This window comes from Pagrus major, chromosome 5 (genome assembly GCF_040436345.1).
Source record: "Pagrus major chromosome 5, Pma_NU_1.0".
Lineage (NCBI taxonomy): Eukaryota > Metazoa > Chordata > Actinopteri > Spariformes > Sparidae > Pagrus > Pagrus major.
This window is the reverse complement of record NC_133219.1, coordinates 2983554-3010353: the sequence shown is the minus strand read 5'-3', so window position 1 is coordinate 3010353 and position 26800 is coordinate 2983554. Positions and strand designations below refer to the sequence as shown.

Below are 26800 nucleotides of genomic sequence, written 5' to 3'. Positions count from 1 at the left end.
CCGGTCTCATCCCTCCCCATGTCCGCCCGGAGTCACTCAACTATCGACTGGAGTTGGAAGGATGAAACTGTGCTGCTTCAAGGTTTTCGCCACGGCCTTGTTGTAACTTTCGGTTTGTGAGCTGTTTCCGTCCTGTTTGTCTCACATGACTCCATGTTTACACCGCCGCTCCGCCGGCCCGAGCTTACTTCTGCCTTTCTTCCTTGTTTTAGCCTCATTGTCATGAAAAGATGGGGTAACTTTCCTTCTGGTGCACTATTCATTGCTTCACATGTGGAATGTTGCGAAGATGCACTTACTGTTGAGCAAAGAAAGAGTTGGTCACGTAGTTATTGACTTTGAGACTAAGACGTGATGTTTTGATGAGTGGAGTAAAACTTGTGTAAACTTCTCAGGTGCTGCTGAGGTCTTCTCAGACTGACTGATTTCAGCCATCAGCCCCTCAGGATAGAATGGATCACAGTGGAGTCTCCAGTCCCTCCTCTGGGACGCCCGTGGGTGCCAAGGGACAAGCTGCACAGAGTGGTCAAAGGCCCAAAGTAAAGATAACCCCCTTCCACAGCTCTCCCATAGCCAGCAGTGATGGAGCTCTCCGCAGCAAACGACCAGGAGCAGCTTCTGGGAAACCGCTGGCATCTGCTGGTAGCCTGTTACAGGGCACACCGGGTGGGCTGCCTGCTCCACCCGTCAGAGAGAGGCTGACTGCTGCAGCCTGGAGCTCAGTGGAGCATTCTCCCAAACCAGGCTCTGTACCGACCACAACAGCAGCTACAGCACAGGCAAGTCCCCTAATCAAGATACATGGATATACTGTTTACAAAAATCCAACTACAGTTTCAGTGTCATGATAAATCTGTAAAATGTCAGAAAATGGTAAAAAATGTCAATGAGTGTTTCCCAAAGCCCAAGATGACGTCCTCAGATGTCTTGTTTTGTCCAAAAGCCAAAGATATCCAGTTTACTGTCATAGAGGAGGACAGAAACCTGAAAATCTATACATATTTCATATATTATTAATGATTAACCAATAATCGATTAGTGAGACATCCAGCTATTGTTTAAAGAGATTGCTAAAAATGTGCATCCCTAACTGTGTTCTTTTTGCCTCCAAAGCCTCCTGGCAGGAAGGAACCAAGGTCGGGCCAGACAGAATCACTGAAGTCTGGACCAGCAGCTAACGTGGTGCTTCGTCACAGTCAGAAAGGCAAAGAGATGAGAGATGTCTCCAAACCTCAGTCAGGTCCGTTGATCCTCAGTTTTGCTAATTTTATTGTTTTTATTAACTTTTAAAGATACCTGAGGAGAAACAGGTTGTAGGTAAACGTTTCACCCTGTTCTGTGTGTTAATCGCAATCACCGTCCTCCTATTTGTTAATCTAAGGAGGATAATTTAAAGAATATATTATTAAAAGTATATTTCTTATTGACTGAGTTTATGTATTAAAAACACATACATCTTTTTGATTACTTACTAAACTTCCATTGTTTGATTATAATAGGAGTATTGCTGAGAGTAACAGACCTTTAATGTCAGCGTTACATTGATTAATAAAATCATTATTTCTGTAATAAGAGTTTTTTCATGCAGTGATAATCAGTGCAAACCTTGGCCTTGATGAAACATGTATTCTCCAAGGTTATTTTCTTGTGATGACTTCTGGCCTCCATCTAACCTCACTGTGTGCTCTTCTTAGCTGTGAAGAGGAAGAAGAGGAAGATGGGAATGTATAACCTGGTCCCCAAGAAGAAGGTCAAGGCCCTTAAACAGCAGGAGAAGGCAGGTCTAATTATTTGTTTAAAGTGTCATAGTCTACTTTTGGGGTTTTTGCCTTTACTTTATTGTGTTATGAAGCAATTTTGTGCATGTAAAAGGTCTGCAAAGTGAAAAAGTTATGCTATTGCACTGTTCCTGCACTGCCTAAAACACCTGGTTTGGAGTCGAACCTTTAATTTTGTAACTTATGTTTGTCACTATGTTACAGGTGTTATATAAATATATATTTTTATATACTTATTATAAAATATATACGCATTATTTTAGATCACACTACCTTGCTCGGCATGACCTTCCCTTCTCTGCCTCTGATTGACTACATCCTGCCTGTTAAGATTGAACATAGGCAAGATGTCTCACTCCGTAGCTAAAATAGAGCGTTCAAGACACAGTGTGTAAAAGGATGCTGCAGCAATGCAACATATGAGAAACATTATGTGTTTTTGAAAATTAAAGTATGTAAACCTATTCTACTAGGACCCCAAAATTCAAGTATGAACCTGAAAATTAGCATAATATGACCTCTTTAAAGTTAACCTCCTACCAGCCCACTGTCACTAACCCAGAGGAGCTCACTATGTGGGCGTATAAGCTATATGGTACCTTAGCATTAGTGACATGTTGTTTTCATGCTGTTGAACTGATGCTGGATTCTCTAGGCTGAAAGTAACCCTACAGGGGTTCTTAAATGGGATTGTTCATATTTTCTAGCAAAACTTTTGTCAACATAACAATTTGAAAACTGCTCTTAATGCTCAGGGCGGATGGGAATACCAGGTCTGAATTCCCTCTTTTTGTCAACAGAAGAGCACCAGAAATTGCAAAACAACATGTGACAAAAGAACCAAAAGTTATTAACAGTAGCTTTCTACAGCACTTCATTTCTTATCTTCCTCTGTAAAGTCCTGCCTGTCCTGTTAGTCATTTGCTGTGTGTGATGCTTAAATGAGTTACATGTGTGCTTTCTTGTCTGTGTTATGTGTATTTTAAAAATGACACTCTACAAGTCTTGATGAGTCTAGATAACTTCAGATGTTGGTTCCAAATATGTTTGTGCATGGAATACTAATGGGTCATTACATGCCAACTCACCCCAAATCAAGAACTTTTCCCAGTTCATGTCATGGATTTTCTCCAAAACATTCCTGTTGAAATTTCTATTGAATTCATTGGACCGTGCAAAGTCTATATAGCTGCTTTCCAAATACTTTTTAAGTTATGAATTTTTGAAGTTTGGCCCCTGATTCCTTGTATATGTATTCTGAAACTCACCAATCACTAATTTTTCATTGGATTGGGTTGAAATTTGTCCTGAGCATCCAAGAGACCATAAAGCAACTTGGCAACATTCATTCATTTAAATAGTTGTTGCTGAATGATTACAGTAATCAAATTAATAACAGGAAGTCTTTTTTTTTTTTTTTTTAACCAATGAAAATGATCAATGAATCAATGAAAATCTCCACTATTTATCACTTTGTGGCAACCAAATTTTGTTTCGGTGAAGGATCAATCTAGTTCTGTCACATCCATAAATTAATTGGTCCTGAGTAAAAAATTGAGAGCCACAGATCTTACTAAATATAGCTTCAGAGCTGACAAACCCACTTTTTTATTATGACTTTAGATTTCCCCAAGAGGGATTATTTTAATTTGCTTGAAGCTTTAGGAAATGAGAGTGTTGATATTCATTGTGTGTTAGCATGGAATGACCCATGCATATACATGTTATTCCTTTTTCAATCAGAAGGAGGAGCCAGAGGCCACTGTGGAGAAGAACCAGGCTGCAGCAGATGAGAAATCACTGATTCTACCAGAGACTGTTAAGGCCGCCGAGCCTCCAGTCGCCAGAAACGACTCACTGATGGAGGGGGAACCTGGAGAGGGCAGCCATGTTGAATACACAGAGCTGACTTTGGACTGTCTGGACCTGAAAGCTCAGGAAGAGCTGCTGTCACCTCCCCTGTCTGGTGATAACAGCATCTCACTTACTGATTTGCCTTATTAAGCGTTATCTAAGCTCACATAACTCATTATCACCCCTTTTCTTCTAAAGAATTTTCAAAGCCCACACAGATCCGTTTCTTGATGCGATGTCTAGTGAAATGATGGGATATGTGTGTGCAGGTGTGGCAGGGGATGCTGAGGTGACAGAAACAGACCTGGCTGAGGAGTTACCACTGTGCTGCTGTCGTATGGAGACTCCTCACAGTGGAGGAAGCCTGTCTACGCTGGATCAGATGTGCATGGCCATGGAAAGCACAGATGGAATGGTAAAAACACTTGTGTAACTCTTTGAGTTTGGCCTCATATTAGAAATCCATGGAAGCCCTGAGAGGCAAGTAAAAAAAAAACTTTGGTGATTCATTTTCTTAGGCTGACGGAAATAGTTTTCTCTCCTGTGTTTGTGAATTAACAACAAGAAAAAAGGTTTTGACAAGAGAACATTTTTTACACACTGGAGCTGAGTTAACCAAGTTAACCACCCTCGGTTAATCAACACTACTCCACAGAGAGCAAGCAGCCCTGTGTGATTTAGTGTGAAATTGCTCTTTAAAGCCCTTTTTAGGGGGGTTGGTGTTCAAAGTGACCCATAAACTAAACCTGCATATCATTTGGAATCCATAAATAGCTCTGTAAGTAAAACAATGAAAACTTGAAGGATATGATCAGATTAGAATATATTTAAAATCTTATGCTGAGTAAGGTTGTTAGGGGTCCCAAAGCACCAACTTTATTAGAACACTGTTGGTTTTATTGTTCGGGAATGTGTGGGAGGTTATTTTTGTGAATGCCTACTTGATTTTCTCTTCACAGCTGAGTCGTTGCCAAAGGCGAGTGATGAAGCATGAAATGATGCGACCCTCCAACACGGTCCATCTGCTGGTTCTGTGTGAGGACCACCGGGCCGGCATGGTTAAGCACCAGTGCTGCCCTGGCTGTGGACTCTTCTGCAGGGCGGTGAGGGAAGACAAAGCACACTGACACTGACACTGGAGAAACAATGAGGCCTGACATTAGCACTATACTGTACTTAAAGAAAGATGTGGTCAGATTTCACACAGTTATTGAGGAATATTGTTATAATATCATCATCTCTTTCCTCTTCTCCTCTTTCCTTCTGCAGTGTATAGTTTTTGCTTCACCTTCATTGTCTCCTCTCCTTCTTCTCCTTTGCCTGCTCTATGTTCTCTGCCTCCTTCTTCTAAACCTCTCTATTTTTCTAATCTTTCAGTCTCTTCTTTCTTACTTATTTCCACGTCTGTCTCCCTCATCTCCACGTCCTTATTTTCTCTCTCTATCTCCTGCTTCTTCTCCTGCCTTTCTCTCTTCCCTCTTCATCCTCACTCATACTCTAAAGACATGGTTCCCAACAAGGAGTATCTGTATCTGGTGTTGGGCACCGTTACTTTGGAAAGTAACTTGTTACATTATGAGATTACTGGCATTAAAAAGTAACTTGTTGTGTTACAGCATTACCTACTGAGAGAAGTAACTCGTTAAGAGTACTTTTGTGTTATGTGTAGACACCACAGGACACCCCCAGAAGTCTTGTATCTGTCTTGAGTCTGAACTGTTTTATTAATATTATATAATATTAAGCAGGTGTTTTTTTATTGTTGTGGCTGATCGGTGTATATTGTCCAGAGGACGTACTTTAAATGTATTGACTCTACCGACATGTAGCATATTCTAAGGCCTACAATCTGTGCATACTGCTTGCCAAAGCGGGACGGAAAAAGAAAAGGTGCAAATGCATCTGGGAATTTCTTCTTTGTTGATGTAGCAACAAAAGAAACAGGGAAATATGATGGAATTCTCACTGTAATGGATTATGTATTTGAAAATGTAACAAAATAACAGTTTACTTGAATTGCAAAACTAACATGATACTTGTTACAACAAGAAAGTAACTTCTCACTCACATTACTTTGTAACCTGTTACCCCAAACACACAGGAAAAACTAATGGAGAAACTGATGGATGAATTGTTGCAATTGGTAAAAGTAACAGATAGGAGGTTTAAATAGCTAGCTATAAGTCATGGATGAATGGTTAATTCTGCAGTGTGTGACTTTTACATATTAATGATCTGTCTGCTACGTTCAAGCCCTTGCCAACGAGTTCAAACAATACTGATGGACCTATAACTGCCAGATAAATCTCTGTATTTCAGTCTACCAGAGTTTTAAAATCTGGAAACTGTGGCTATTATTCTGCGCTGGTACACCAGTAGTGATGCATTTTATGTTACATAGCAAAGATCGGTTTGCCAGAGCTAAGTTTTGGAGCCACTGTAATGATAGAGCAAGGAGTATGCAGGAGCCTGTGGTGTCATAGGCATGTCAACAGTGTTTGTGTAATTACTCTTACTGCCAGAAAGTTTCACACTGCAGGTTTAAAATAGAAAACTAAAAGTAATAAATGAAAAGTTGAGATAGTCAGATAAACGTAATGGCTATATGGTTGAACCAGCTAACAGTAGTGGATGAATTGTGGTAAAGGTTAAGTTATAGTAGTACAAATACAAATTTGCCCAAACCCCATTGTTTTCCTGGTCCGTCCCACAGGGCACCTTCATGGAGTGCAGACCGTACGGCAGCATCTCCCACCGCTTCCACCGGGACTGTGCCTCCATCTTGAAAGATCTCAAGTTTTGCCCTCACTGTGGAGAGGATGCCAGCGGGGCAAAGGAGGTCACAGTGCTGAAGGCTGATCAGTCGCCCTCCGTACCAAGATCAAATCCTGGACCATCACTACCAGCTGTGCCCACTGTGGCCACACTGCCGTCTGTACCAACCACACCTGCTGTTCCACAGGTACTCCGAGCTAAGAAGACCAGTGAACCACAGAGGAGCAGAGAGGACGAGAGCCCTAGCAGGTAACTCAGGACTATGCTTCTTATGTCATCTCATCTTCTCATGGAGAAAATATGAAGACACCATTTACTTCTTGAAATCACTTTCAACTAATCAACTATTACATGATAATTCCAATTTATTACAACTTGGTCCAAATAAAAGTCTTTCCGCTTGCTTTCTGTCTCCAGGTTAAAGGTCGAGGCTGTGTGTGCTGCAGACAGACTACCTAAGGAGTCTCTGGAGAGCATCCTGATGGCACTGGATGATGAGAAGTAAGATTAACCATGAAATGTTTTGACAAACCGTGCATGGTCTGCACTTTGATATAAATAATTGATCGAGACCTTTATTCTTTTTAGCCTAAAACCAAAGAAAGTGAAGTACCCCACCAGACAACTGTACATCTCTGCAAAACAAGGAGAGCTCCAGAAGGTCATTCATCTTCTAGGTAACCCAAGTTACCTATGTTAGATATACTTACTTACTTACTTACTTACTTATACTTATATACTTCAGTTGCAATAACTCTGTTTATGTTTTTAGTATTTGTATTTTCACAGTGATACACCAAACTTTGTACATTGCAGTTGATGGGAAGGACCCCAACTTTTTGATGGAGGGCCAAAACAGACGCACCCCTCTTCATGCAGCGGCTGCTGAGGGTCACCATGAGGTCTGCCACATGTTGGTCCAGGTGAGGAGACTGTGGCTTTACTACAGGCTGCACCTCAGGGGCTGTAGAAAATCAGATGTTGTTGGCCAAAGATTCTCAGTGACACAGCTTTGGGTCTACTTTTAGCCTTGGATTACAAGCAACTTATCAACTTTCTTAATTCAGGAAAAATGTCACAGCAACAGTAAAGATATAGCTTTGTACTTTAAGCAACAATGAATCAAGATGAATGAATTTAAGTTATGGTTTAATGCCTTTATTGAATTAATTTATTTATCTATTCACAATAATAGATGGCATAGTGATATTGAAGATACATTTAAACAATTAGATATTTGTTATATATTTTGTTGAGTTGGATTCTTACATTATCCCAAATGTTTTCAACAATGTTCAAACCAGAGAAATCCAAAAGTTTACTCAAACGACCAGTGTGTTTCATTTGGTCACCTGGCCCCATAACTTCCAAGAGAGAGTCAGAGAGTGAGCAAGGAAATCCGGGAATGAGACTCAAAGTAAAATGAATATAAACTTGTCTGTGAAGTTTGTGCCTGAGTCAACTCTGATGAATTTTCTTCAGGAGTGCAATTTTCACCTTGTGTTACTAATGTCAATATTTCAGCAGTAAACATTACAGAACATAAACACTCAACAATGAAGGTCACCTCACTGCTGCAGTCAAGATGATAAACAGGAGTGAAGATAAATCCACTTTTATTCCCAAAATTAATAAGGCAATGTCTGAGCTCTCAACTCTGGATCAGAGGAGAATCTGATGTGACTGGAGGTGTTCATTCCTTTTAGACCTTTAAGGTCTGGCTCAGTACCTGACTCTCTCCTCTGCCCCCCCAGACCCTTCACTCAACAAAATAAAGAGAAATGTCACACAAAGCAACTTAACAGGACCAAACAACAGTAAAGTAGTAACTGGTTGTGTCTTTGGCAACTTATAAGAGGAAAAAAATACCGCAGTTATATGTGGAGAAGTGTCTGTCCTCCTGTCGGTCCTCCTGTCTGTGCTACCGACTCTTTGTCACATTTCTGCACGAAAAACAGTGTCTGTCCCCGGCAAAAAACTTTAACTCACCAAGTGTTTGCCCTCCCGACCGAGACTTCCTTGAACTTTCCCCCAGAAAACAGCAACCCTCCCCGCGAGTGAAAGACAGGGTCCTATTTATTGAGGTGATTATGTAATTATGTAATTTAGAGAAAAACTTAACTTTTTCAGTTTCCAGGATGTTTGGTGGGTCAGGATCTTAATCACAACACATTATAACAGCATCCATATGATTATAAACAGTCAGCGGGTACATGTTTAGATTAACAGGTGGACACTGGGGGAAAGCATTGAAAAAAACACACAGATGTCATCATCATGACATGTATCGTCACGCCTCTTTTGGAGCCGCGGCGCTGGCTTTCTGTGTGAATTATACTCTGGTTCGTCTTTTACGCCGGAGCTGCTCGGCTCTGTGTGAACAACCAACGGCGGAGAATTGGCGAACCGCTGCTGCGGAGATAATGCGGCATCTCTGTGTGAAAATGGCTATTGTAAAGTCATATTTCCCAACAGTGGGTGACATTATTGAATTAACTCAAACCAAATCAATTTTCTTTATGTAGCCCCTTGATTCGAGTAAGGAAAAACTTGCCATATTGACAAAAAAAACCTTTTAACAGGGGAAAAAAGATGGTAGAAACCTCAAGAAGAGCCACAGAGGAGGGATCCCTCTCCCAGGATAGACAGACATGCAATAGATATCGCATGTACAGAACAGAACAACAAAATCACAGTTTACAAATTTAATTGACAGAAAACATGATACAAGGAAACTGTCCTATCGAGAGAGGACAGTGAGAGAGCGACACAGCTTGCAGCTTGAGCAGACAGAAAACAAAAACTATGGTTGAAGGACGCATACGTTGACAGGTGCAGTTGAAAGGTGAAGTGAACAGTGGTAGAGAAGATACATTATGCTTTCTGTTGATTGGTTTGTTTGTAGCACTAGGTTCAGTTTCCTGGAAGGAGATGCTTGATAAATACAGACCCAGATCCAACAGAAGGATACTGAGGCTTTGAAATGTATTTACCATGCTTTGACTTTTTGCACGTTTGCACTTTCTACCTTTGGAAATAGTGACACCCTAAAAGTTCCTTTTAAAGGTACCATACTGAGATAACAATCATTACAATGTCAATACAGTCAAACAAATTCCTCAATTGTTTTTAGGATTTTAGGTTTAAGTGTCATATGCTAAATATGTTTTTTAAAGTGTAAATTCTATAAATGAACATTAATGTAAAGTTATCCAACCCATATCCTTACCTGAACTAAGGATATAGGTTCTTTTTAGTCTAGAGTGAGTGAAATGAATTACTTGTTTGAAATCTGCAGTAGGCGGTGCTGCATGTTGGGTGTTAGCTGTCATCACCTGTAACCAAAATGTTAACAGCACCCAAAAATCCTGTTCTGTGATGTCAGTGTCTTAGTTAATGATGTCGGGATGCTGTGTGTATGTGTGCGCGCACAGGCTGGAGCCAACCTGGACATGTTCGATGAGGAGCAGAGAACACCACTGATGGCAGCCTGTGAAAGCAACCACCTAGACACAGTGAAGTACCTGCTGAGAGCTGGAGCATCTGTCAGCCACAAGGTGGGTCAGCTTGCACTTAGTTTGTTGGATCATCTCATTCAACTTGTCCTAACAGCCTGACGTGTGCATGTGTCAAATTCTGCTTCTGCATACATCACTCAGTCCAGTCTCAGCTGCTGCCACTGTTCAGTCTATTTCTACTGCTATTTTTTAAAATCATTGCATTGATAATATGTTGACCCTCTGAAAAACAGATAGATAGTGTTAGTGAATGATGATGTAGCAGCAGACTATAGTGACATAGTGAGGCAGTGGAATAGATACAGTGCAGCAACTACATCCACTTCAGTCCTGTTTGGTTCCACACAGACCTGACACCAACATTTTGTCAAGAATTTGGTCCCACTTGGTCTGGACTAGTTGGCAAAACAAGGCTTCAATGAATTTTGTGAAATGTAAAAGGCCCCTCCAGAAAATCTGCACCAGCTCAACCTGCAGAAAGACTAGTTAAAGGGGAATTCTGGTATTTTTAAACCTGGGCCTCCTGTTTACATATTAGATGTACTGTTTTAGCAATCACCATCTCTGGTTTGGTCAGAAGGAACCATTAATCTACCACATTAGATGTGAAAGGTCCATTCATTCATTTGATATTAAATTGAGAATCCAAAGTCAGAAAATTTAAATGAATGAATATCTATCTATCTATCTATCTATCTATCTATCTATCTATATATCTATCTATCTATCTATCTATCTATCTATCTATATATATATATATATATATATATATATATATATATATATATATATATATATATATATATATAATGAATGTGATACAAACAAAACAAATAACTCTTTGTTTTTCATACTTCTGATTTGGTTCATAATCTGCTGCATCAGCTCTGCTGTTGGCTGGTTGTTTTTACAAACCAACACAAGTACAACACATTAACACCAGACAACCCATTGAAGATACAGTTAAGAAATAATAAAAGATTTTTTTCGTGGCCCTGGCAACGTCAGTCAGCTGGATGACAAGAGTGCCAGTTCTCGGCTGTCCTCCAGTGCCGCACTGGTAGTCCCGCCACAGAACTGACAAGAATTACCTATCGAGCGTGCTGTTTCCTGTGAAATCTTAGTGCCTTAATCTGAATGAATTCAAATAAAACATAATGAAAACAAACTAATGATTTAGTTGATTAGGCTGATTTCCCCCCAATAAATGGATACATTTTTACATGACAAAACTGAGCTTCTACTATAATATAGTTGATGCAAGCACCAATACTTCAGTGCATTATATGTCAGATATCAGTCATGGTAGAAGGAGAGAGATGAGAGAATCCTCATAAGCATGTGATTACCCTGGGGAGGAGGCAGACTGTTATTAACTGATCATTTTATAAAAAGCACAAATCTTAATTAACCTCTCAGACTCTAAGCCTAAACCAGACTCTAGAGGGTGGGAACTGATTAAGTGCAGAACATTCCTGAACTGTTGGACATATTTCCCTTCATTATGTGTCCTCTTTCACCCATGAGTTTTTAATCATGGAGTGCAGAAGCCAATGAAATGCCCTGTCTTTTGGACTTTAACAGTGGTGGCAGTAGGACAGTGTTGTTCATTGTGAATCGTGTTGTCATCCCAGGATATCATGGGTTTCACCTGTCTGCATCTGGCAGCTAAACTGGGACATTATGATATAGTCCATCATCTACTTTCCAAGGCATCCAAATACATCAACTGTCAGGTAAAGACACATTTACTAACTGCAGCTCATGTAGTGTGTTAGTGTAAATCTGTGCAGGAGTTTTACAGCTTGTGTGTGTGCAGGATGATGGGGGATGGACTTGCATCACCTGGGCCACCGAGTACAAGCACAAGGAGCTGGTCCACCTGCTTCTGTCCAGAGGGGCTGATGTTAACATCAGAGACAAGGTCAGTGCACACGACTCGCTGCTCACTTTACAACTGTACCGTGCATGCCACAACACTCTGTTTTATCACTTCATACAGCTTTGCAGCTCATTAGGGTCAGCTCTCTGTCAAGTGTGATCTCATGGGATGCATAATATTTTTTTTACCTCGATACTGAGTGAAAATGAAATACATTACACTGGAGAGCCAGAGGCCAGCGGGTGCTCCGTCACTTTGAGGAAGGAAAGAAGAAGACCTCGCTTTTTTATGTGAAGATGAAGTTGGAGGTATTTCTAACGAGGACAGGAAGGAAATTGAAGGATATCACAGCCTTTCATAACTGTATCATTGTGATAATCATTATTATGTCATAATGCCTTTTAGTGTAAGTAAGATATATCTTTCAAAAAGTTATTAAGTTTATTAACTTAATATAAATATATATATATATATGTAACAATTCCAAAAACCTAAATGCATTAGGCCTTCTTTATGCAAGTTGCTGTACAGGCCCATCCTCTGTTGCACTCAACAGTGCAACAAACTACCTAATATTCCTTCGTCCATCTCTTACAGGTACCATAATGATCTTGAGAAAGATAGTTGGTATTTGATGACCTGAGTATGAGACTTAATGCTGTTGGTTGTAGGGTAAGGCCTGCCACCACCCCAAAGTGCCAGTATTGGACAACCTGGCCTGTCTCTCTCTCTCTAACCTGCACTGTTGGAAGCCTGCTCTGCCTCTATCAGAACATGGTGTCAATGCCCTCTTATCTGCTCCTTGTTCAGGAAGAGAATGTCTGCCTGCACTGGGCGGCTCTGTCAGGCTGTGATGACATCGCCCAGGCTCTACTGGAAGCCCGATGTGACCTCAACGCTGTCAATGTTCACGGTGACACACCTCTTCATGTTGCTGCCAGAGAAAACCACCTGGAGTGTGTGATGTGAGTGTATAGTCTAGGAACAAAGTTCACTTGTGCTACACAGACCATTCTATGCAAACAGGGGCAGGTCAAGACATTTTATAAGGGGGGGAAAGGCAACCAGGGCACATGTTCAGAGAGGGGTTACACATTTTAAAAATCAGTAAAAATGGAATTTCACACAACTTTGAAGATCTCTATCATCATTAAGCTAATCTTTGGATTTTGACTGTTGATCAGACAAAAGAAGCAATCTGAAGACGTCTTCTAAGCTTTTAATCTTTACATTCTACAGACTAAACAATTAATAAATTCACAGCAATAATCCTCGTATAACTTCAGTAAGTCTAGCCTTCAAAGTGATCCATCAGTCCAAAGGACACAGTTTTACAGCACAGTACATCATGTGACGTGCCTGCAGTGTGTTGGGGGTTATGAAGGCTTAATTTTGACTGATCACGCAACCAAAAATGAAGATGAAGACTAGCTTCATTATTCGCTGCAGTGCTTCTACTAAAGTGTTGCCTTGATAGTGACACCGTTTCATCATTTATCTCATCATTTCCTTCCACATAAAAAATTTGCAAAGCTGCTTTTTTGAATGTTTTAAATACCCAGTGCGTTGGATTTTGTGGCATCTAGTGGTGTTGTTGCAGATTGCATCCAATCCCTATGGTGGCCACTAAAACACAAAAAGCCCTCTCTAGAGTCAGTGTTTGGTTTATCCGTTCTGGGCTTATGTAGAAACATGGCAGTGCAACTCTTTGGAAGAGGACCCGCTTTCCCTGCGGATAGAAAACGTTCATTCTAAGGTAACGAGAAATACAATGATTCTTAGCTTCCGGTGAGTTTACACTAATGAAAACAGCCATGTAATTCTGCATGTTATGATATTGACCTTTTAAACGAAAGGATATGATTTGCATAATTTTTCAAGTGAAAAGCTTTTTAACGTTGGCTCAAAGTACACTATATGGCCACTAGTATGCAGACACAGACACATGTTTGTGTCTGTCCTGTTTCAACACAGCAGCGCTCCTGTACACAAATTGACTGGCCTACACAGTGCCCAGACCTCAACCACATCCATCACCTGTGTGCTGAAACAAATGCGTTTCAGCAGTAGGCCTTCAAAAGCATGATAATACAGAGCTCACATGACACTAAATAGGTGAGGATCAAACTATCAGAGATGATGGAATCCATCTGTGAGTACCCACCCTCAAGAAGACCTCTCCCACACAGTTGTACAACAAAATTGTCCAAAAACGATACATTTCACACACACAATTATTAATAATCAAAGTATTCAAAAACAGAATATCCTAGATATGACTCCTAGAATATCAAATGAACCTATCTTAAACCATACATGTCAGCACAGAATGGCATCATAATAAACTGTGGATCCCAATAGATTATAGAAAACAGTTCAACATTAGTTCTCTGTTCAGACCCTTGGAACTCTCAGTTTGAAACGTGTGAATCCAATATGCTTGCCTCTATAATAAAAACATGTCCTTATCACCACCTCTTTTAAAAGAAAGTACCATTTCAATGCCTTGGAATCTAAGGGAACATACATCGCAGCCAGCTGCATTGAATTAGCCCGGCCACTGGAGACTTTTCTTCTTTATTTCTGATGTTACTTTTGTGTTCAGAAACCCTAGTTTTCAACTTGCGTTTAGTTTTAACTATGCATGCTAACCCATGGTAATTTCAAAAGATAGGCAACCCATTTATTTCTCTTTATTTTCTTAATAGAGACCTTTTTACTGGTATGTGGATGTAAAAAGATATTGCCTCTAATCATGGCGCTACACTGGGCACAGTTAAAACATGGGAAATTTCTACTTGGTAGGTTAGACAAAAAATGTTGAGATGGTTCCTAACAATCACCTTTAACCAAGGTGTCCCTTAAATTCTTGGCACGCTTATGGGCAAAAATGGGCAATTTTTTGAATGCATGTCCTACCAAAGGATCACTCAATAATATGTGCCAATGATGGATAATACACTTTCTGATCTCTTTAGATAAAGTAGAAAATGTGGTAGCCATGATGATTTTAGAGTGCCTCTTAGAGGGAGGTTTAGGGGCTAATAAACTGTTCCTTCAAATTTCAAGTAGTTCTTGTTGAGAACCAGCTGAGTCAGTTCCACCAAGAAACAAGTAGAAGGAGTTGGATTCTTTCTTGTATGTAGAAAATTGGGCAAGTGCCTCCAAACCCTCTTTGTGATGATAGTACATAGTATATGTCTCCTGTAGATCCTGGATAGAAGACATTTTATTGAGGAAGTCATCGGTGTCTCTGAGATAAGATGGAAGCTGATATACCGATTGTTTAACATGTAAATCAATTTATTGTGATATTGGTTCAATAACAGACTGATTACCTGCAATTACGGGACACCCTGGGACTGGGTCAGTGCATGATTTGTGAATTTTAGTGAGCTGGGTGTTGCTGTAACATAAACTCAAAGTCATTTTTGGTATCAGTTGATCATCCAAATTGAGGAGTCAGATCACAGCTTAGGGGTCTGTAAAAGTCATTATTGCCAAGTTGGCACAAAATTTCAGATCTGTAAGCCTCCTTAATCTGAACAACCACTGCTCCTAGTTTATCTGTGTTCCTTATAACAATAGACTTATCATTAGACAAACTGTCTGCGGTAAATGAGTTCACTGTTGATTCCTGCAACTTCCATGCACCTGCCATATATTTTAAAGCTTTGGAGAAGTGCGGGCTGCTGTTTTTTCATAATGTTTAAAAAAACCCACATATGGCTGCAATGTACAGGTGTCAGCAAATTTTGTTGAAATGTCTACATACTTTTGGCTATAGAGTGTATCAACTACATTGCATTGTCTACAGGATATTGGTTTTAGCTCTAAGGCACTCATATTGGTCAGTCCCTTGATACACCAGTATATCATATTTTCAGTTTTTGTTTTTGTGAGTCAAAAACTTTTTGGACCCTAGTACACAGACTTCTAACCTAAACTTCCTCCATCCGCAGGTTGTTTCTGTCTCGTGGAGCTGACGTCAATCAGAGAAACCGGGAGGGAGAAATGGTTTCGGACTGCTGTGTCTATGGCTCCAAGGTGTGGACGGCCCTCAACACCAACAAGAAGCTGACTGACGCCAGGAGAGGAAGGGACTGTCAGGGAGAGAAACTGCTCAGCAGGTAGACAGTAATACTGCTTTGTGTGTGTGTGACTGTGTTGGCTGGGCTGTATAATAATATTAATGTTTATTTTTTAATATTATATGTACATATAGGTCTATATTTACATATGCTGAATAACACCGCTGTCTGCTCTCATCTCTGTTTTGGTCATTTTCATTGGCACTGTTCCTCTGTGGCTGAGACAGTTCTACCTGGTTCTACCAACAAAATAGAGTGTGATCACACTAAATAACAAACAAGGCTGTTTTTATGTGTCTAAATTATAAAGGATGTAATTAAGGGAGTGTTATTACCTTCACAGAATTAGAAACAAAATATTTAATACATTTCCAAATAGATTGACAGGTTTATTAAATGAGATAGTTTTCAGTCTGGTTTTAAAAACTTTTGCACCAAATTAAAGCTGCATTCATCAGTTTTATTCCGCACACTCCACAACAAGCTTAACATCAGACACCTTTGCGACTGTACCAACTTTGTTAAAGGTATGGCTGATGTGTTAAACAAGTTGTTGCCTGTATATGTATCCAGCAGACACAGAGCAACATTCACTTGGAGTGCTGTTTCTGTTCACCCAATGAATGTACAGTAATTCCACTGTTCACTCTCCTTGATGCTCTGTTTCTCCTGAGAAAAATATTCAACCCTTTTTCCAAGAGGAAAATGCTTACATGCTCACAGTGACAATACAAATATGCTGATGTTGAGCAAGAACAATGCTTACAATGGTCACCATGTAAGTTTAGCTTGTTTTTAATCTGAGGATAGCGTTCAAATGGAAGTTAAGGGGTTTTTTGTCTATTTGTTTGTTGGTTTGTGTGTTGGTTGGTTAGTTTGTCATCCAGTTTGATATTGGATTACGCCTGATTGAATTAAAGGGCACCACATGACATGGTTAAGCTATGTTTGAGTCAAAAAAAAGGTTATAATTGCAATTTCAAAACAACACTTTGGACTCATACAGTATATTAAGATGTTTCTAACTCTAACTCTTCTAAATATCAGACTTTCATTACGGAAACATCCCCAACCCCCTCACTCTTCCATTTGTTTCTATCTGTTGATGTCTCTTGTTTTTCTAAGAGTCACTCTGTATGGAGTGTTTTGTCAGAGTGATTGTTATTTTTGGGTGCTTTAAGGGCCTCTCAGTGCAAGAACAGCAGTTTTCTCTACTGGACTGTTACAGTGTATAAGCATTGTTTCTCACAGCAGTAGATTTTATGTTGTTTTCCAGCTTCATTCCCTCATAGTGTAAATCAAGTGTTGTATCATTCCTGTACAATCTGTACACCATTGAACTGTGACACATTGGCCAGGTATGGACTGGTTCTTGATTTCTTGTGAAGTGTGATGGTGCTTGTGGGTGCCGGATGGACCCAGCAGGGGGACAGAACATTTCAGCACAGTTGCTGCACCCACCCAGCTGTTTGCCAAGAAATTGTTCCAACAAAAAATCACCTTAACCACAAAATGTTATTTTTACTTATCTTACTATCTTTATACCTTACTTTGTTTGTGTACATGCTGAACAAACAGGATACATGTAAATCAGTGAACTTTGGAGGTGTTGGTAGGAATAACTTTCACTTTGGACAGAGCCAGGCTCACTGTTCCTCCTTGCTAACAGTCTTTATGCTAAGCTAGGCTACAGACATTAGATTGATCTTCTATTGAGTTATTCCCACGTAGTTAATGGGACACCGGTCTCTGTACCATATACACCACTGCATTTCTGACAATAGAGTTATTTATTGTGGAGGTAGACTCTGTGTTTATAAAATCGATGCTTGGTGACGAATAAATTAGCTTGTACCTTGTACCTGAACATTTTTTCACAAAATTGTTAAAAAATGCTCATAGCTATTTCCCAAAGCCCAAAGTGACATTTTCATATTGTTGTTTTAGTCCACCCAACAGTCAAAAACCCAAAGACATTCATTCACTTTTCCTTGCCTCATTTTCCTCCTTTTCAAGAAGCTGGAACCAGGACGTATTTGTCATTTCTGCTTAAAATATTACTTAAACAACTATTTGATTATTTGTTGCAGCTCTAATTGGTGCTTAAATAGATGTCAGCTCTCCTATACCACTTAGTGTGGTCCTCTCTTGATATGGAAAAATATGGATATACAGATATTTTTTAGCATACATATTTGAATCATATTTTTTAAAACATAATTTTTCCTTCTCTTAGGGACATCTCTCGGGGGTACGAGGCTGTGCCTATCACCTGTGTTAATGGTGTCGACAGTGAGCCGTGCCCTGAAAGCTTTAAATACATACCAGACAGCTGTGTCACCTCCCCACTGAACATAGACAAGGACATCACTCACTTACAGGTGAGACTTGAGCTTTCTGTGAACAGTAAAAATTACAGTGCTCTAAAGAAGGCACAGCAAGACACACATTAAATATCTCTGTGTGTATGAAAGAATAAGTGTGTTCGTATTCTGTATTTGTTCTTATTGTCAACACATCCCATGTGCAGAGTCAAAACAACAGTGAATGTATCATCACAAAGTATTGTGTGTGTATCACAGCCTGAAATAACTTCATCCCCGTGCCAAGATTGTTGAAAATAGTCCCAACAAATGGACCATTTCTACATAGAAAACAGAAACAGCAGATCATACACCTCATCAGACTACATTAGCATTCTGAATTAGACACATTGTTTTTCCTGGAGCTGATGATGGAAGTTGCTAAGGAGTGAGACGGTGTTGCACATGTGCAGTACCGATCAGGCAGCTGGCAAGGCTCATTCAGTGACACGGAAGCCAGTGACAAGGCTGCATTGGTCAAATTTTTTATATCTTTTACTTCAGTCTTTTAAACTCGGCGCCAACTGAACAATGTTTGAGCACTGATTGAACAGAGACAGATTTCAGGAATTAACAAGCCAGCAGCATTAACTTCAGCACGCCTAATAGCACCGCGCCTGACCAGGGGTGAAATGTAGGGTGTCCACCCAGGTGTTGTGTTTTTTAATCACAGCGGATCGAAACTGCAGACTCATTTAACGTGGGAGAGAATGCTGATTGTACTCATTTACATTAGAGAGTAAAGCCAAATGTAAGCGGCTGTTAGTGGGTTTTTTTGTCCAGTGTGAAAGAGGTATTATAATCACTCACTGATTGTGTATTTCAGCACTGCAGCTGCACAGATGACTGCTCATCCAGTACCTGTGTGTGTGGTCAGCTCAGTCTGCGATGTTGGTATGATAGTGTAAGTTGAGACACACACTCGTAATCACACAAAATGCTAATAAATTTAAACTGGATGATACATTCTGTCATGTTTTCTTAGGATCTTTTACATTTAACAATATGACACGTGCAGTGTCCACTGTTGTTTTTTTATTCTGTCACTTCCATTTGCTCACATGCATGTTTACTCTTGTCTAATTCTGACCACAGTATCTATTGTTTCACATTTTGCTGTCTTGCAAATCAGAGTACACGTTTACTTGCTTTAATATTATTTTTCTATTCTTATAGCTACAAATAAAGAATCAAACAAACTTGCCTGAACAGAAACTGGTTTTATCCCTGTTAGCAGTTTGTAACATGTCTCTCGGTGCATACATATGTAGGAGGGTCGACTACCCCTGGACTTCTGTCAGCGGGAGCCCCCAGTGTTGTTCGAGTGTAACCATGCCTGCTCCTGCTGGAGGACCTGCAGGAACCGAGTGGTCCAGAATGGACTGAGGTGACCTATTCCACTTTGTCAATCAATCAATCAAACATTATTTATGTAGCACCTTTCAAACAAATCAAAATGCAGTTAAAGGTGCTTTGCAAGTGATTGAAAAAAGACCAACATGGGATATTAAGAAAACGAAAACAGGTTTAGAGACTAATGCACACCAACTGCAAAAAAATTAATAGTTAAAATAATAAAGAATAAAGGATAAAAACAAGCAATTAAAATAATGATCAAAGAAAATATAATATCACACATGAAAGTTGATAAAAAAAACAACATATAATAAATATGGTACAGCCAGCCTGACTGACTGGATCCAGCTCTCTTATTCCATCACTGTTATCAAGTTTTAATATCCAAAGATAAAGCAAAAACACAAGGGACTGGGCTACTTCCAGAGACCACATACTGAGCACATTTACACTTGTGATTTCAAGTGTCTTATATCTGGATAAAATCCAAGTGTGATTTAATACACTTCCAGTTACACTTAGTCACATATGCATCACAGTAGAACCACAGTTGAAGCACTACAACAGCTCAGTACACCATACCAGAAGACTAGAGCTGCAACCATTAATCAATGACTTGACAACAGTTAAATGAAACCCTAACTTGTTTTGATAATTGATTAATCAGTCTGAGTTTTTTAGAGAAAAAAAACAACTCAAAGTTCAAGTGAAGTTGAATATTTTCTGGTAACAGTAAACTTAATATCTTAGTGTTGTGGACAAACAAGACATTTGAGGATGTCATTTTGAGCTTTGGGAAACACTGATCCATAATTTTCACCATTTTGTGACATTTTATAGACCAAACAACAAATTGCTTGAGAGTATATTTAATAAATTCATCAACAATGGAAAAAAATCGTCAGTTGCCCTCTAACAGAAGACAGTATTATAACATTTCAAAATGTCTGCTGTGAAAAAGACCAATTGTATGTCTCCTATTTGCTGGAGCTGCTTTTCTGGCATCTTTAATGAGACAACAGCTAATTGCTGTGTAACTTAAGCTGCTCTATCACAGGGGACAGACTGCAGTGATTAGCTGTTTCCACTTACTGTCTTAGTTACATGTGTAACTATGTCCACTTGAGCGGTAAAGGTTACATAAGGAGGCCAATACAGTTACACCTTGAATGTGTCTAGCAATTACATTTCCATCCATTTTGAATGCTTGATTTACTGTTGAGTGTGTGTGTGTGTGTGTGTGTGTGTGTGTGTGTGTGTGTGTGTGTGTGATTTTTTTAAATATGAGGACACATTGCCACATGTCATTATCCCCCTTTCATCTTGCTGCTCTGATGCTCACATGCACATGCAGACGACATTAGTGGCAAGTTTTATACCAGGCTGAAGGAAAAGGGACTCAGTTCTCTGTTCTGGGAAAAGGATTAGCTCTCCAAGTTTCTTTCTTGAAACTGTGTTCTCTCAAATAAAATCAGTGTCATTTTTGCTTTAATGTTCCTGCCATTCTGTCAGCTGCTGGATGAGATAATTGCCTTGTCGTTTTTTCAGAGCTCGGCTGCAGCTCTTCAGGACACAGAAGATGGGCTGGGGAGTGAGGGCCATGCAGGATATCCCTCAAGGAACATTCATTTGCGAGTGAGGACAGGCTGTCATGAGAGAAACGGCTGTATTCAGTTTTTTACAGCATGAAATATTGAAGAGAAGCTGCACTCTGAGCTCTTTCCCTCCCTAATGTTTCAACAGGTATGTCGGGGAGATCATCACTGATGCAGAGGCCGACAAAAGGGAGAATGACTCTTTCCTCTTCACCCTCGACAACAAGGTGACTCAACTGGTTTACATGAATTTTTTAAGTTGGACTACGTAACTGTGAATGCAGGTTCTGAGACACACAAAAGTGTCTACCAATGTCATTATGTGATTGGAGAGAAAAAAATGATCTGCTGTTAAAGGGTCCAGCTCTTTGCAGACAGAATGCTCAAGATGGTTTCTATTTCCACATCTAGGTTTTAAATGTCACCAGTGACCATATTGACCAGTGCTCATATATAACAGAATCATTCCTCATTTACACAGAAATGTGTTTCAGTTTGTAGAATTAGACTACAGTAAAAATCAAAATGCACAAAAAAGGAAAACATTTGTATGAATAGGTTTCATGGGTATGTAACAAAGATAACTAGTTTCAAAGTTTATATGATGCAAAAAATGAAGGAATAGATTAATCTCACAATATTCCTTTCCATATTAAACTCTAAGTTTAATTTTCAAGCCATGCCTTGAGAAATAGAAGTATACACAGAAGATCCTATCAGCAGCATTCAACCACATCATTTTACATGCTTATAATAGCTCCACCTTTTGCTTGAATTGATTGCAGCAATAATGTTGAACACAACATGTGGGCCTCCGAAAAAACTGAGCAGGTGACACAGCCAGGTATACAGTGTAGATGTGTTGAAAATCAAAGTTTGACTCTGCTTTCCCTAAGGATCCTTGAGTCATGGACATTTTCTTTACAAGGTGTTTAGGGCTGGGTTAAAAAAAAAAAAATTCTGATGAAAACAATCTTCACTTGAATGATCTGATATCGTTTCAGAAATATAGCCTATGCCTTTTACCAGTAAGTTGTCAGCCCAGTGTTTGGAAATGTATATCATTGGCTATTTACCGATATAAATGGAGCCAAGAATATGAAGGCAAATTGCTTTCACTGACTTAACGCATGCAGCTCCCACACACTCTGATACAGATGTTTTGGGTTTTTTTTTACAGTTAAGGAATATTTAATCATCCATCTTTACTCACTACATCTTAGCCTTTCTTATGATGTGTCAGGTGAGAATAAACTACATGTTTTTAAATCTAAATATCCAAAGATATTGGATATCTTGTCTGTATTGGCCATGAAGAGCAGATCATTATAATTACTGGCTGAAAAAATCTATATGGTGCATCCCTAGCTTAATGTATTGTGTAATGGATTTAAATCAGCCAAAATTGTGTGATGCTGTTGAATCAGGTCTGTTAGAGCACAAAAACGTCCATTAATGAATTTATTATACTCTTTCATTCCAGTATCACAACACCCAAAGGTGCCCATACATGGTTTTGTATACATGTGCCGAGCACATCATATTAAATATAAACCTAATAAGCTTAATTTACAGCATCCTGATACGTTAATGGAAAGCAATTAAGAAAAACTGATTATTGTTATCACCATTCATCTGTCATAGCTAACAGACTGGGTTGTCAGGCAAACATTGATATTGGTCAAAAGGTGGTGCTGCAGAGTTGCTCTCTCATACACTGCTCAGTATGTTCAGTAATGTATTGTCTTTCCTCTCTCATGGTTGTGCACACTGCTGTTGATCTTATGATGACAGCTTGCTGATTGTAGCAGGGTGGATGAGTGGCTCAAGGAATTATCCTGAAATCCCGTCTCAGCTTTGACTCATTTAAGTGTCATAACGAAACACAACCTGTGTATTTATTTATGTATTCCCTGTATTCCCATTCAGAGTATTGTGAGGCTACATATATTAAGGCCGTGGTTCTTAAACTGTCTCTGTCATGCCTCCTTTATGGAGGCCAGAAACATTGCATCAGCCAGCAACAATACTGCCAACACCAGCAACAATAGGAGCCCAGTTGAATGTCATTGAAACAATGTTATCAAAACCATAACAACAAACCGACAGGTTAATCCAAGTAACTTGAAAGAGAAAAGTGAGGTTTTTATACCCCATTTCTATAATTCTACTCAAAGACTTTGTTGTAACATCCAGCACAGTTTACAGCGCTCTTCCTGCTTCAATGACATTTCAGGTGCTCTCACTCACACTTTGAGCTCTAAATAAAGTTTTAGAAAGTCTGCACAAAGTGTTGGCTTGTTTACAACCTGCCTGATGGTCTCACTGCTGGTGTTTATTGCCCTGTCGTACTTGCTGTAGTAATGAAGAGGTTTTTAAGGTTCATTTATTTGTCATTCTACATAAAAAAGATGATTTTTTTTTTATGGTGGGGTGTTGAGGATGACTGCAGAATGAAGCTGCTCCATAGTGGCAGCGGATACTTCTGCTTCTCTTGCCAGACAGCAGAAGGTGGAGGAGAACAGACTGTGGCTGGGTGGCTGTTGTCTTTTAGTATCTGTGCAGCCGTCTCACTTCACTGATGTCACTGATGCTCTGTAGATGGTACCAGTGATTTTCTGGGAGGTTTTAATCACCCGCTATAGAGCCTTCCTGTCCTGGGCCGTGATGAACCATGCCAGTTTGTAATGTTTCCTGCGAGGATGCTTTCTATGGCTCCTCTGTCAAAGTGAAAAGAAAATTCAGCTCTGCAATTTCACCCTCTTAGGTTTCCTTAAGAAGTAGAGCCTTCCTGACCAGATTGAAGGGCATCGCGAGGTGAACCTAAAGAGAAGATGTGACTGTGACTCTTTTGTTATCGTGCTGTGCAGGTGGGGGAGGTACACTGTATTGATGCAAGACTCTTTGGCAACATCGGACGCTTCATCAACCATCTGTGTGAGCCCAACGCGCTGGCTGTGAGGGTGTTCACAATGCACCAGGATCTACGCTTCCCCAGGATAGCCTTGTTCTCCAGCAGGCCCATCAAAGCTGGAGACCAGATAGGGTGAGTGGTGGAAAAACGACCACAGTTCTGTCTACTGTCTTCATTTTCCTGTTCTATTTTCAGATAAAATGTTAAAACAAAGTTAAAATGATGGCATCTCTTCCTCACCAGGTTTGACTATGGCGATCATTACTGGAGGGTGAAGAGCAAGTTCTTCAGCTGCCACTGTGGTTCTGTCAAGTGTCGCCACTCAGCTGCTAGCAGATAGAAACTGACTGATGGCCGGTGTCTGTCTGAACACATTCTGTGACCTCTCTAATGTCAGAAACACTGCCTTCTGAACCAGCTACCACGTAAAAGAGTGATGCTTTATTAGGTAAACACCAACAGGATTTATTTATACACCTAACAAGGTTACTTTTCTATATGAAGAACACTGCTGCTCGTCACCAGCCAGAAATACTGTATAAATACAGTGGGTTTAACTAGTTTTAAAGAGCCAACAGTCAGGTTAAAAGAATCTTATCAAATGATTTTAGCATGGACTCATCATTAATACTGCAAAGTGTTATATTTGTCTAAAAATGAAGTGAAATGATATTTTTGGTAGTCTGATCTCGTCTATGAACGTGCTTTTTACTACATGTCAAACTAGCAATTAAACACATTTTTAAAGCATCTTGTCGTCTGTTTTTTTATGGTCGGCTCACACTGTTCATCCCAAAAGTGTTGGATGAGGTTGACGTCAGGGCTTTGTGCAGTCCAGTCAAGTTCCTCCACACCAATCCAGGAACCATAGGTGTCACTTACACTCAGGACACTGGGGACATGTCCCCACCATTTTCTGAAATGACCGATTTTGTCCCCATCACTTTGTAAAAGCATAATAAGTTGCCAAAAATGGCTTGCACTGAGCTCTTATATCCCTCACACTTTTCAACACTGAATGAAGCCCCTTTATGGAGCTGGCAGTGTGCTGAGTCATGTTGACTTGGAGTTGGAAGAACTCCGTTGTCTAGAATATCACTTCATGCTGGAGCATTAAAATGGCCCTTTATTGGAACTAAAGGGCCCAAACAACAACAATATACTGTATGTCCATATACATTTGGTCACGTAATTGGTTTTGTAATATGTAACTACTATTTTGTCTAAAAACACATAAAAAAAACCCCCAAGATTTATTAAAACTAACGTATGGAATCATTGACTAAGCACTGAATTGCAGAACTGTTTCCACTGTAGGTGGTCAGGTAATAGAGATGAGAGACTGTAAAATAACACTCATTATTCTTCTACATTCTCCATCTGATATCTCTCAAAAAAAGAAATAATTGACATACGAAGAAACAAGATCCTTCATAAACATTTTGATGGTTTAATCAACAGGCTCTTTGTGCCTGTGTTGGATTGCACAGAGACACAGACAGACCCAATGACCTATTATGTGTTAAACCTATCAAGAGTCATACATATACCACATTCTTTACGCTCTTTCTTCTTCTAATCAGCCCAAGTGACTGAAATGGTCAGAACTGTCTACTTGAATGTGTAAATAAATATGTATATACATATACATATACATATATGTACATATATATATATGTACATATATGTACATATACATATATGTACATATATATATATGTGTGTGTGTGTATATATGTGTGTGTATATATATATGTGTATATGTGTGTGTGTATATATATGTGTGTGTATATATATATATATATACATCTTGTCTTTCAGAACATGAAATCCTTTTGATATTATGATTATTTTGATATTATGATTATGAAACTCTGCTTCAAACCTACTAATTTACAGGATTCCATTCTGCTTTCTGGTGAGTTTTGGTAACAACTTTTAACAGTGACATAAGGAAATGCCAGTACCACATGAGTGTATCTGATGTTAACCAGTATGAGTATTTATTGTTGATGTGCTCTTAGCTTAGCTTTTATTGATCTCAGTGAAGTATTCCCCTTTTTGCATTTGTGATTCTTTTTCTTATAACATTCTTTCATTCATTGATTCATTCTGTTGGAAATAGTTTAATGCAGTTTACCTGATATATGTGGTGAGAACGCTACATTCTTCATGTATGTGGTTGCATCAATCTTCCATTCAAATATGAGAAAAATGATACTGCATTAAGTAAACATTGTTGTTGTTATTATTAAGTGTGATGCTATTTCAGAAAACTTTTAGAGATTAGAATTTAAAATATGACTGTTTTCCCACACATGTACTTTTATATACACCATACAGTTCAGAGAGGAGAATACAAGGCATGTAAACAGTGGAAGTAAAAGTAATCACTAAGCCTTTTTCTGTCCCTACACATTTATTTTCATTATTATTTACATGCATTTTGTTTGCCTTGATTTGAACCTGAATAAATATGACTGAAACATCTAAAACAACCATGTTGCCACAGTGTCTAATTTCTCACACTAAATTGGCTTTCTTTTTATTAATGAGTGATCACGGAAGTCTGTCTTCTCACTTGATCCCGGTGTGGTGCGCTCTCCTCCCTGTTGCCATGGAAACAGGGCCGGTCCAGGTGGAGCCACTGGCTGGCATCTTGTCGGTCACGTGG

At 39.4% G+C, this 26800-nt stretch overlaps 1 protein-coding gene across 3 annotated transcripts; it reads left to right on the top strand.

Annotated features, from left to right (window-relative positions):
• ehmt1a (euchromatic histone-lysine N-methyltransferase 1a) lies at nucleotides 1–24876 on the top strand. 3 transcript variants are annotated; one of them, XM_073466869.1, is made up of 23 exons: nucleotides 1–82; nucleotides 396–779; nucleotides 1114–1240; nucleotides 1695–1777; nucleotides 3522–3744; nucleotides 3902–4047; nucleotides 4592–4735; nucleotides 6346–6656; nucleotides 6825–6908; nucleotides 6996–7084; nucleotides 7224–7330; nucleotides 9842–9964; nucleotides 11560–11661; nucleotides 11745–11849; nucleotides 12618–12772; nucleotides 15770–15937; nucleotides 18135–18279; nucleotides 19088–19165; nucleotides 19533–19648; nucleotides 21166–21252; nucleotides 21361–21439; nucleotides 24083–24258; nucleotides 24370–24876. In XM_073466869.1, the coding sequence occupies exons 2-23, from the start codon at nucleotides 453–455 to the stop codon at nucleotides 24464–24466; spliced, it is 3072 nt and encodes a 1023-aa protein (XP_073322970.1). In that variant the 5' UTR covers nucleotides 1–82; nucleotides 396–452; the 3' UTR covers nucleotides 24467–24876. The 3 variants fall into 3 exon arrangements, with proteins under 3 accessions (XP_073322970.1, XP_073322968.1, XP_073322969.1); XM_073466867.1 differs by having other exon boundaries at nucleotides 19–112; XM_073466868.1 differs by lacking the exon at nucleotides 1–82 and adding an exon at nucleotides 143–235.
• The last annotated feature ends 1924 nt before the right edge of the window (nucleotides 24877–26800 follow it).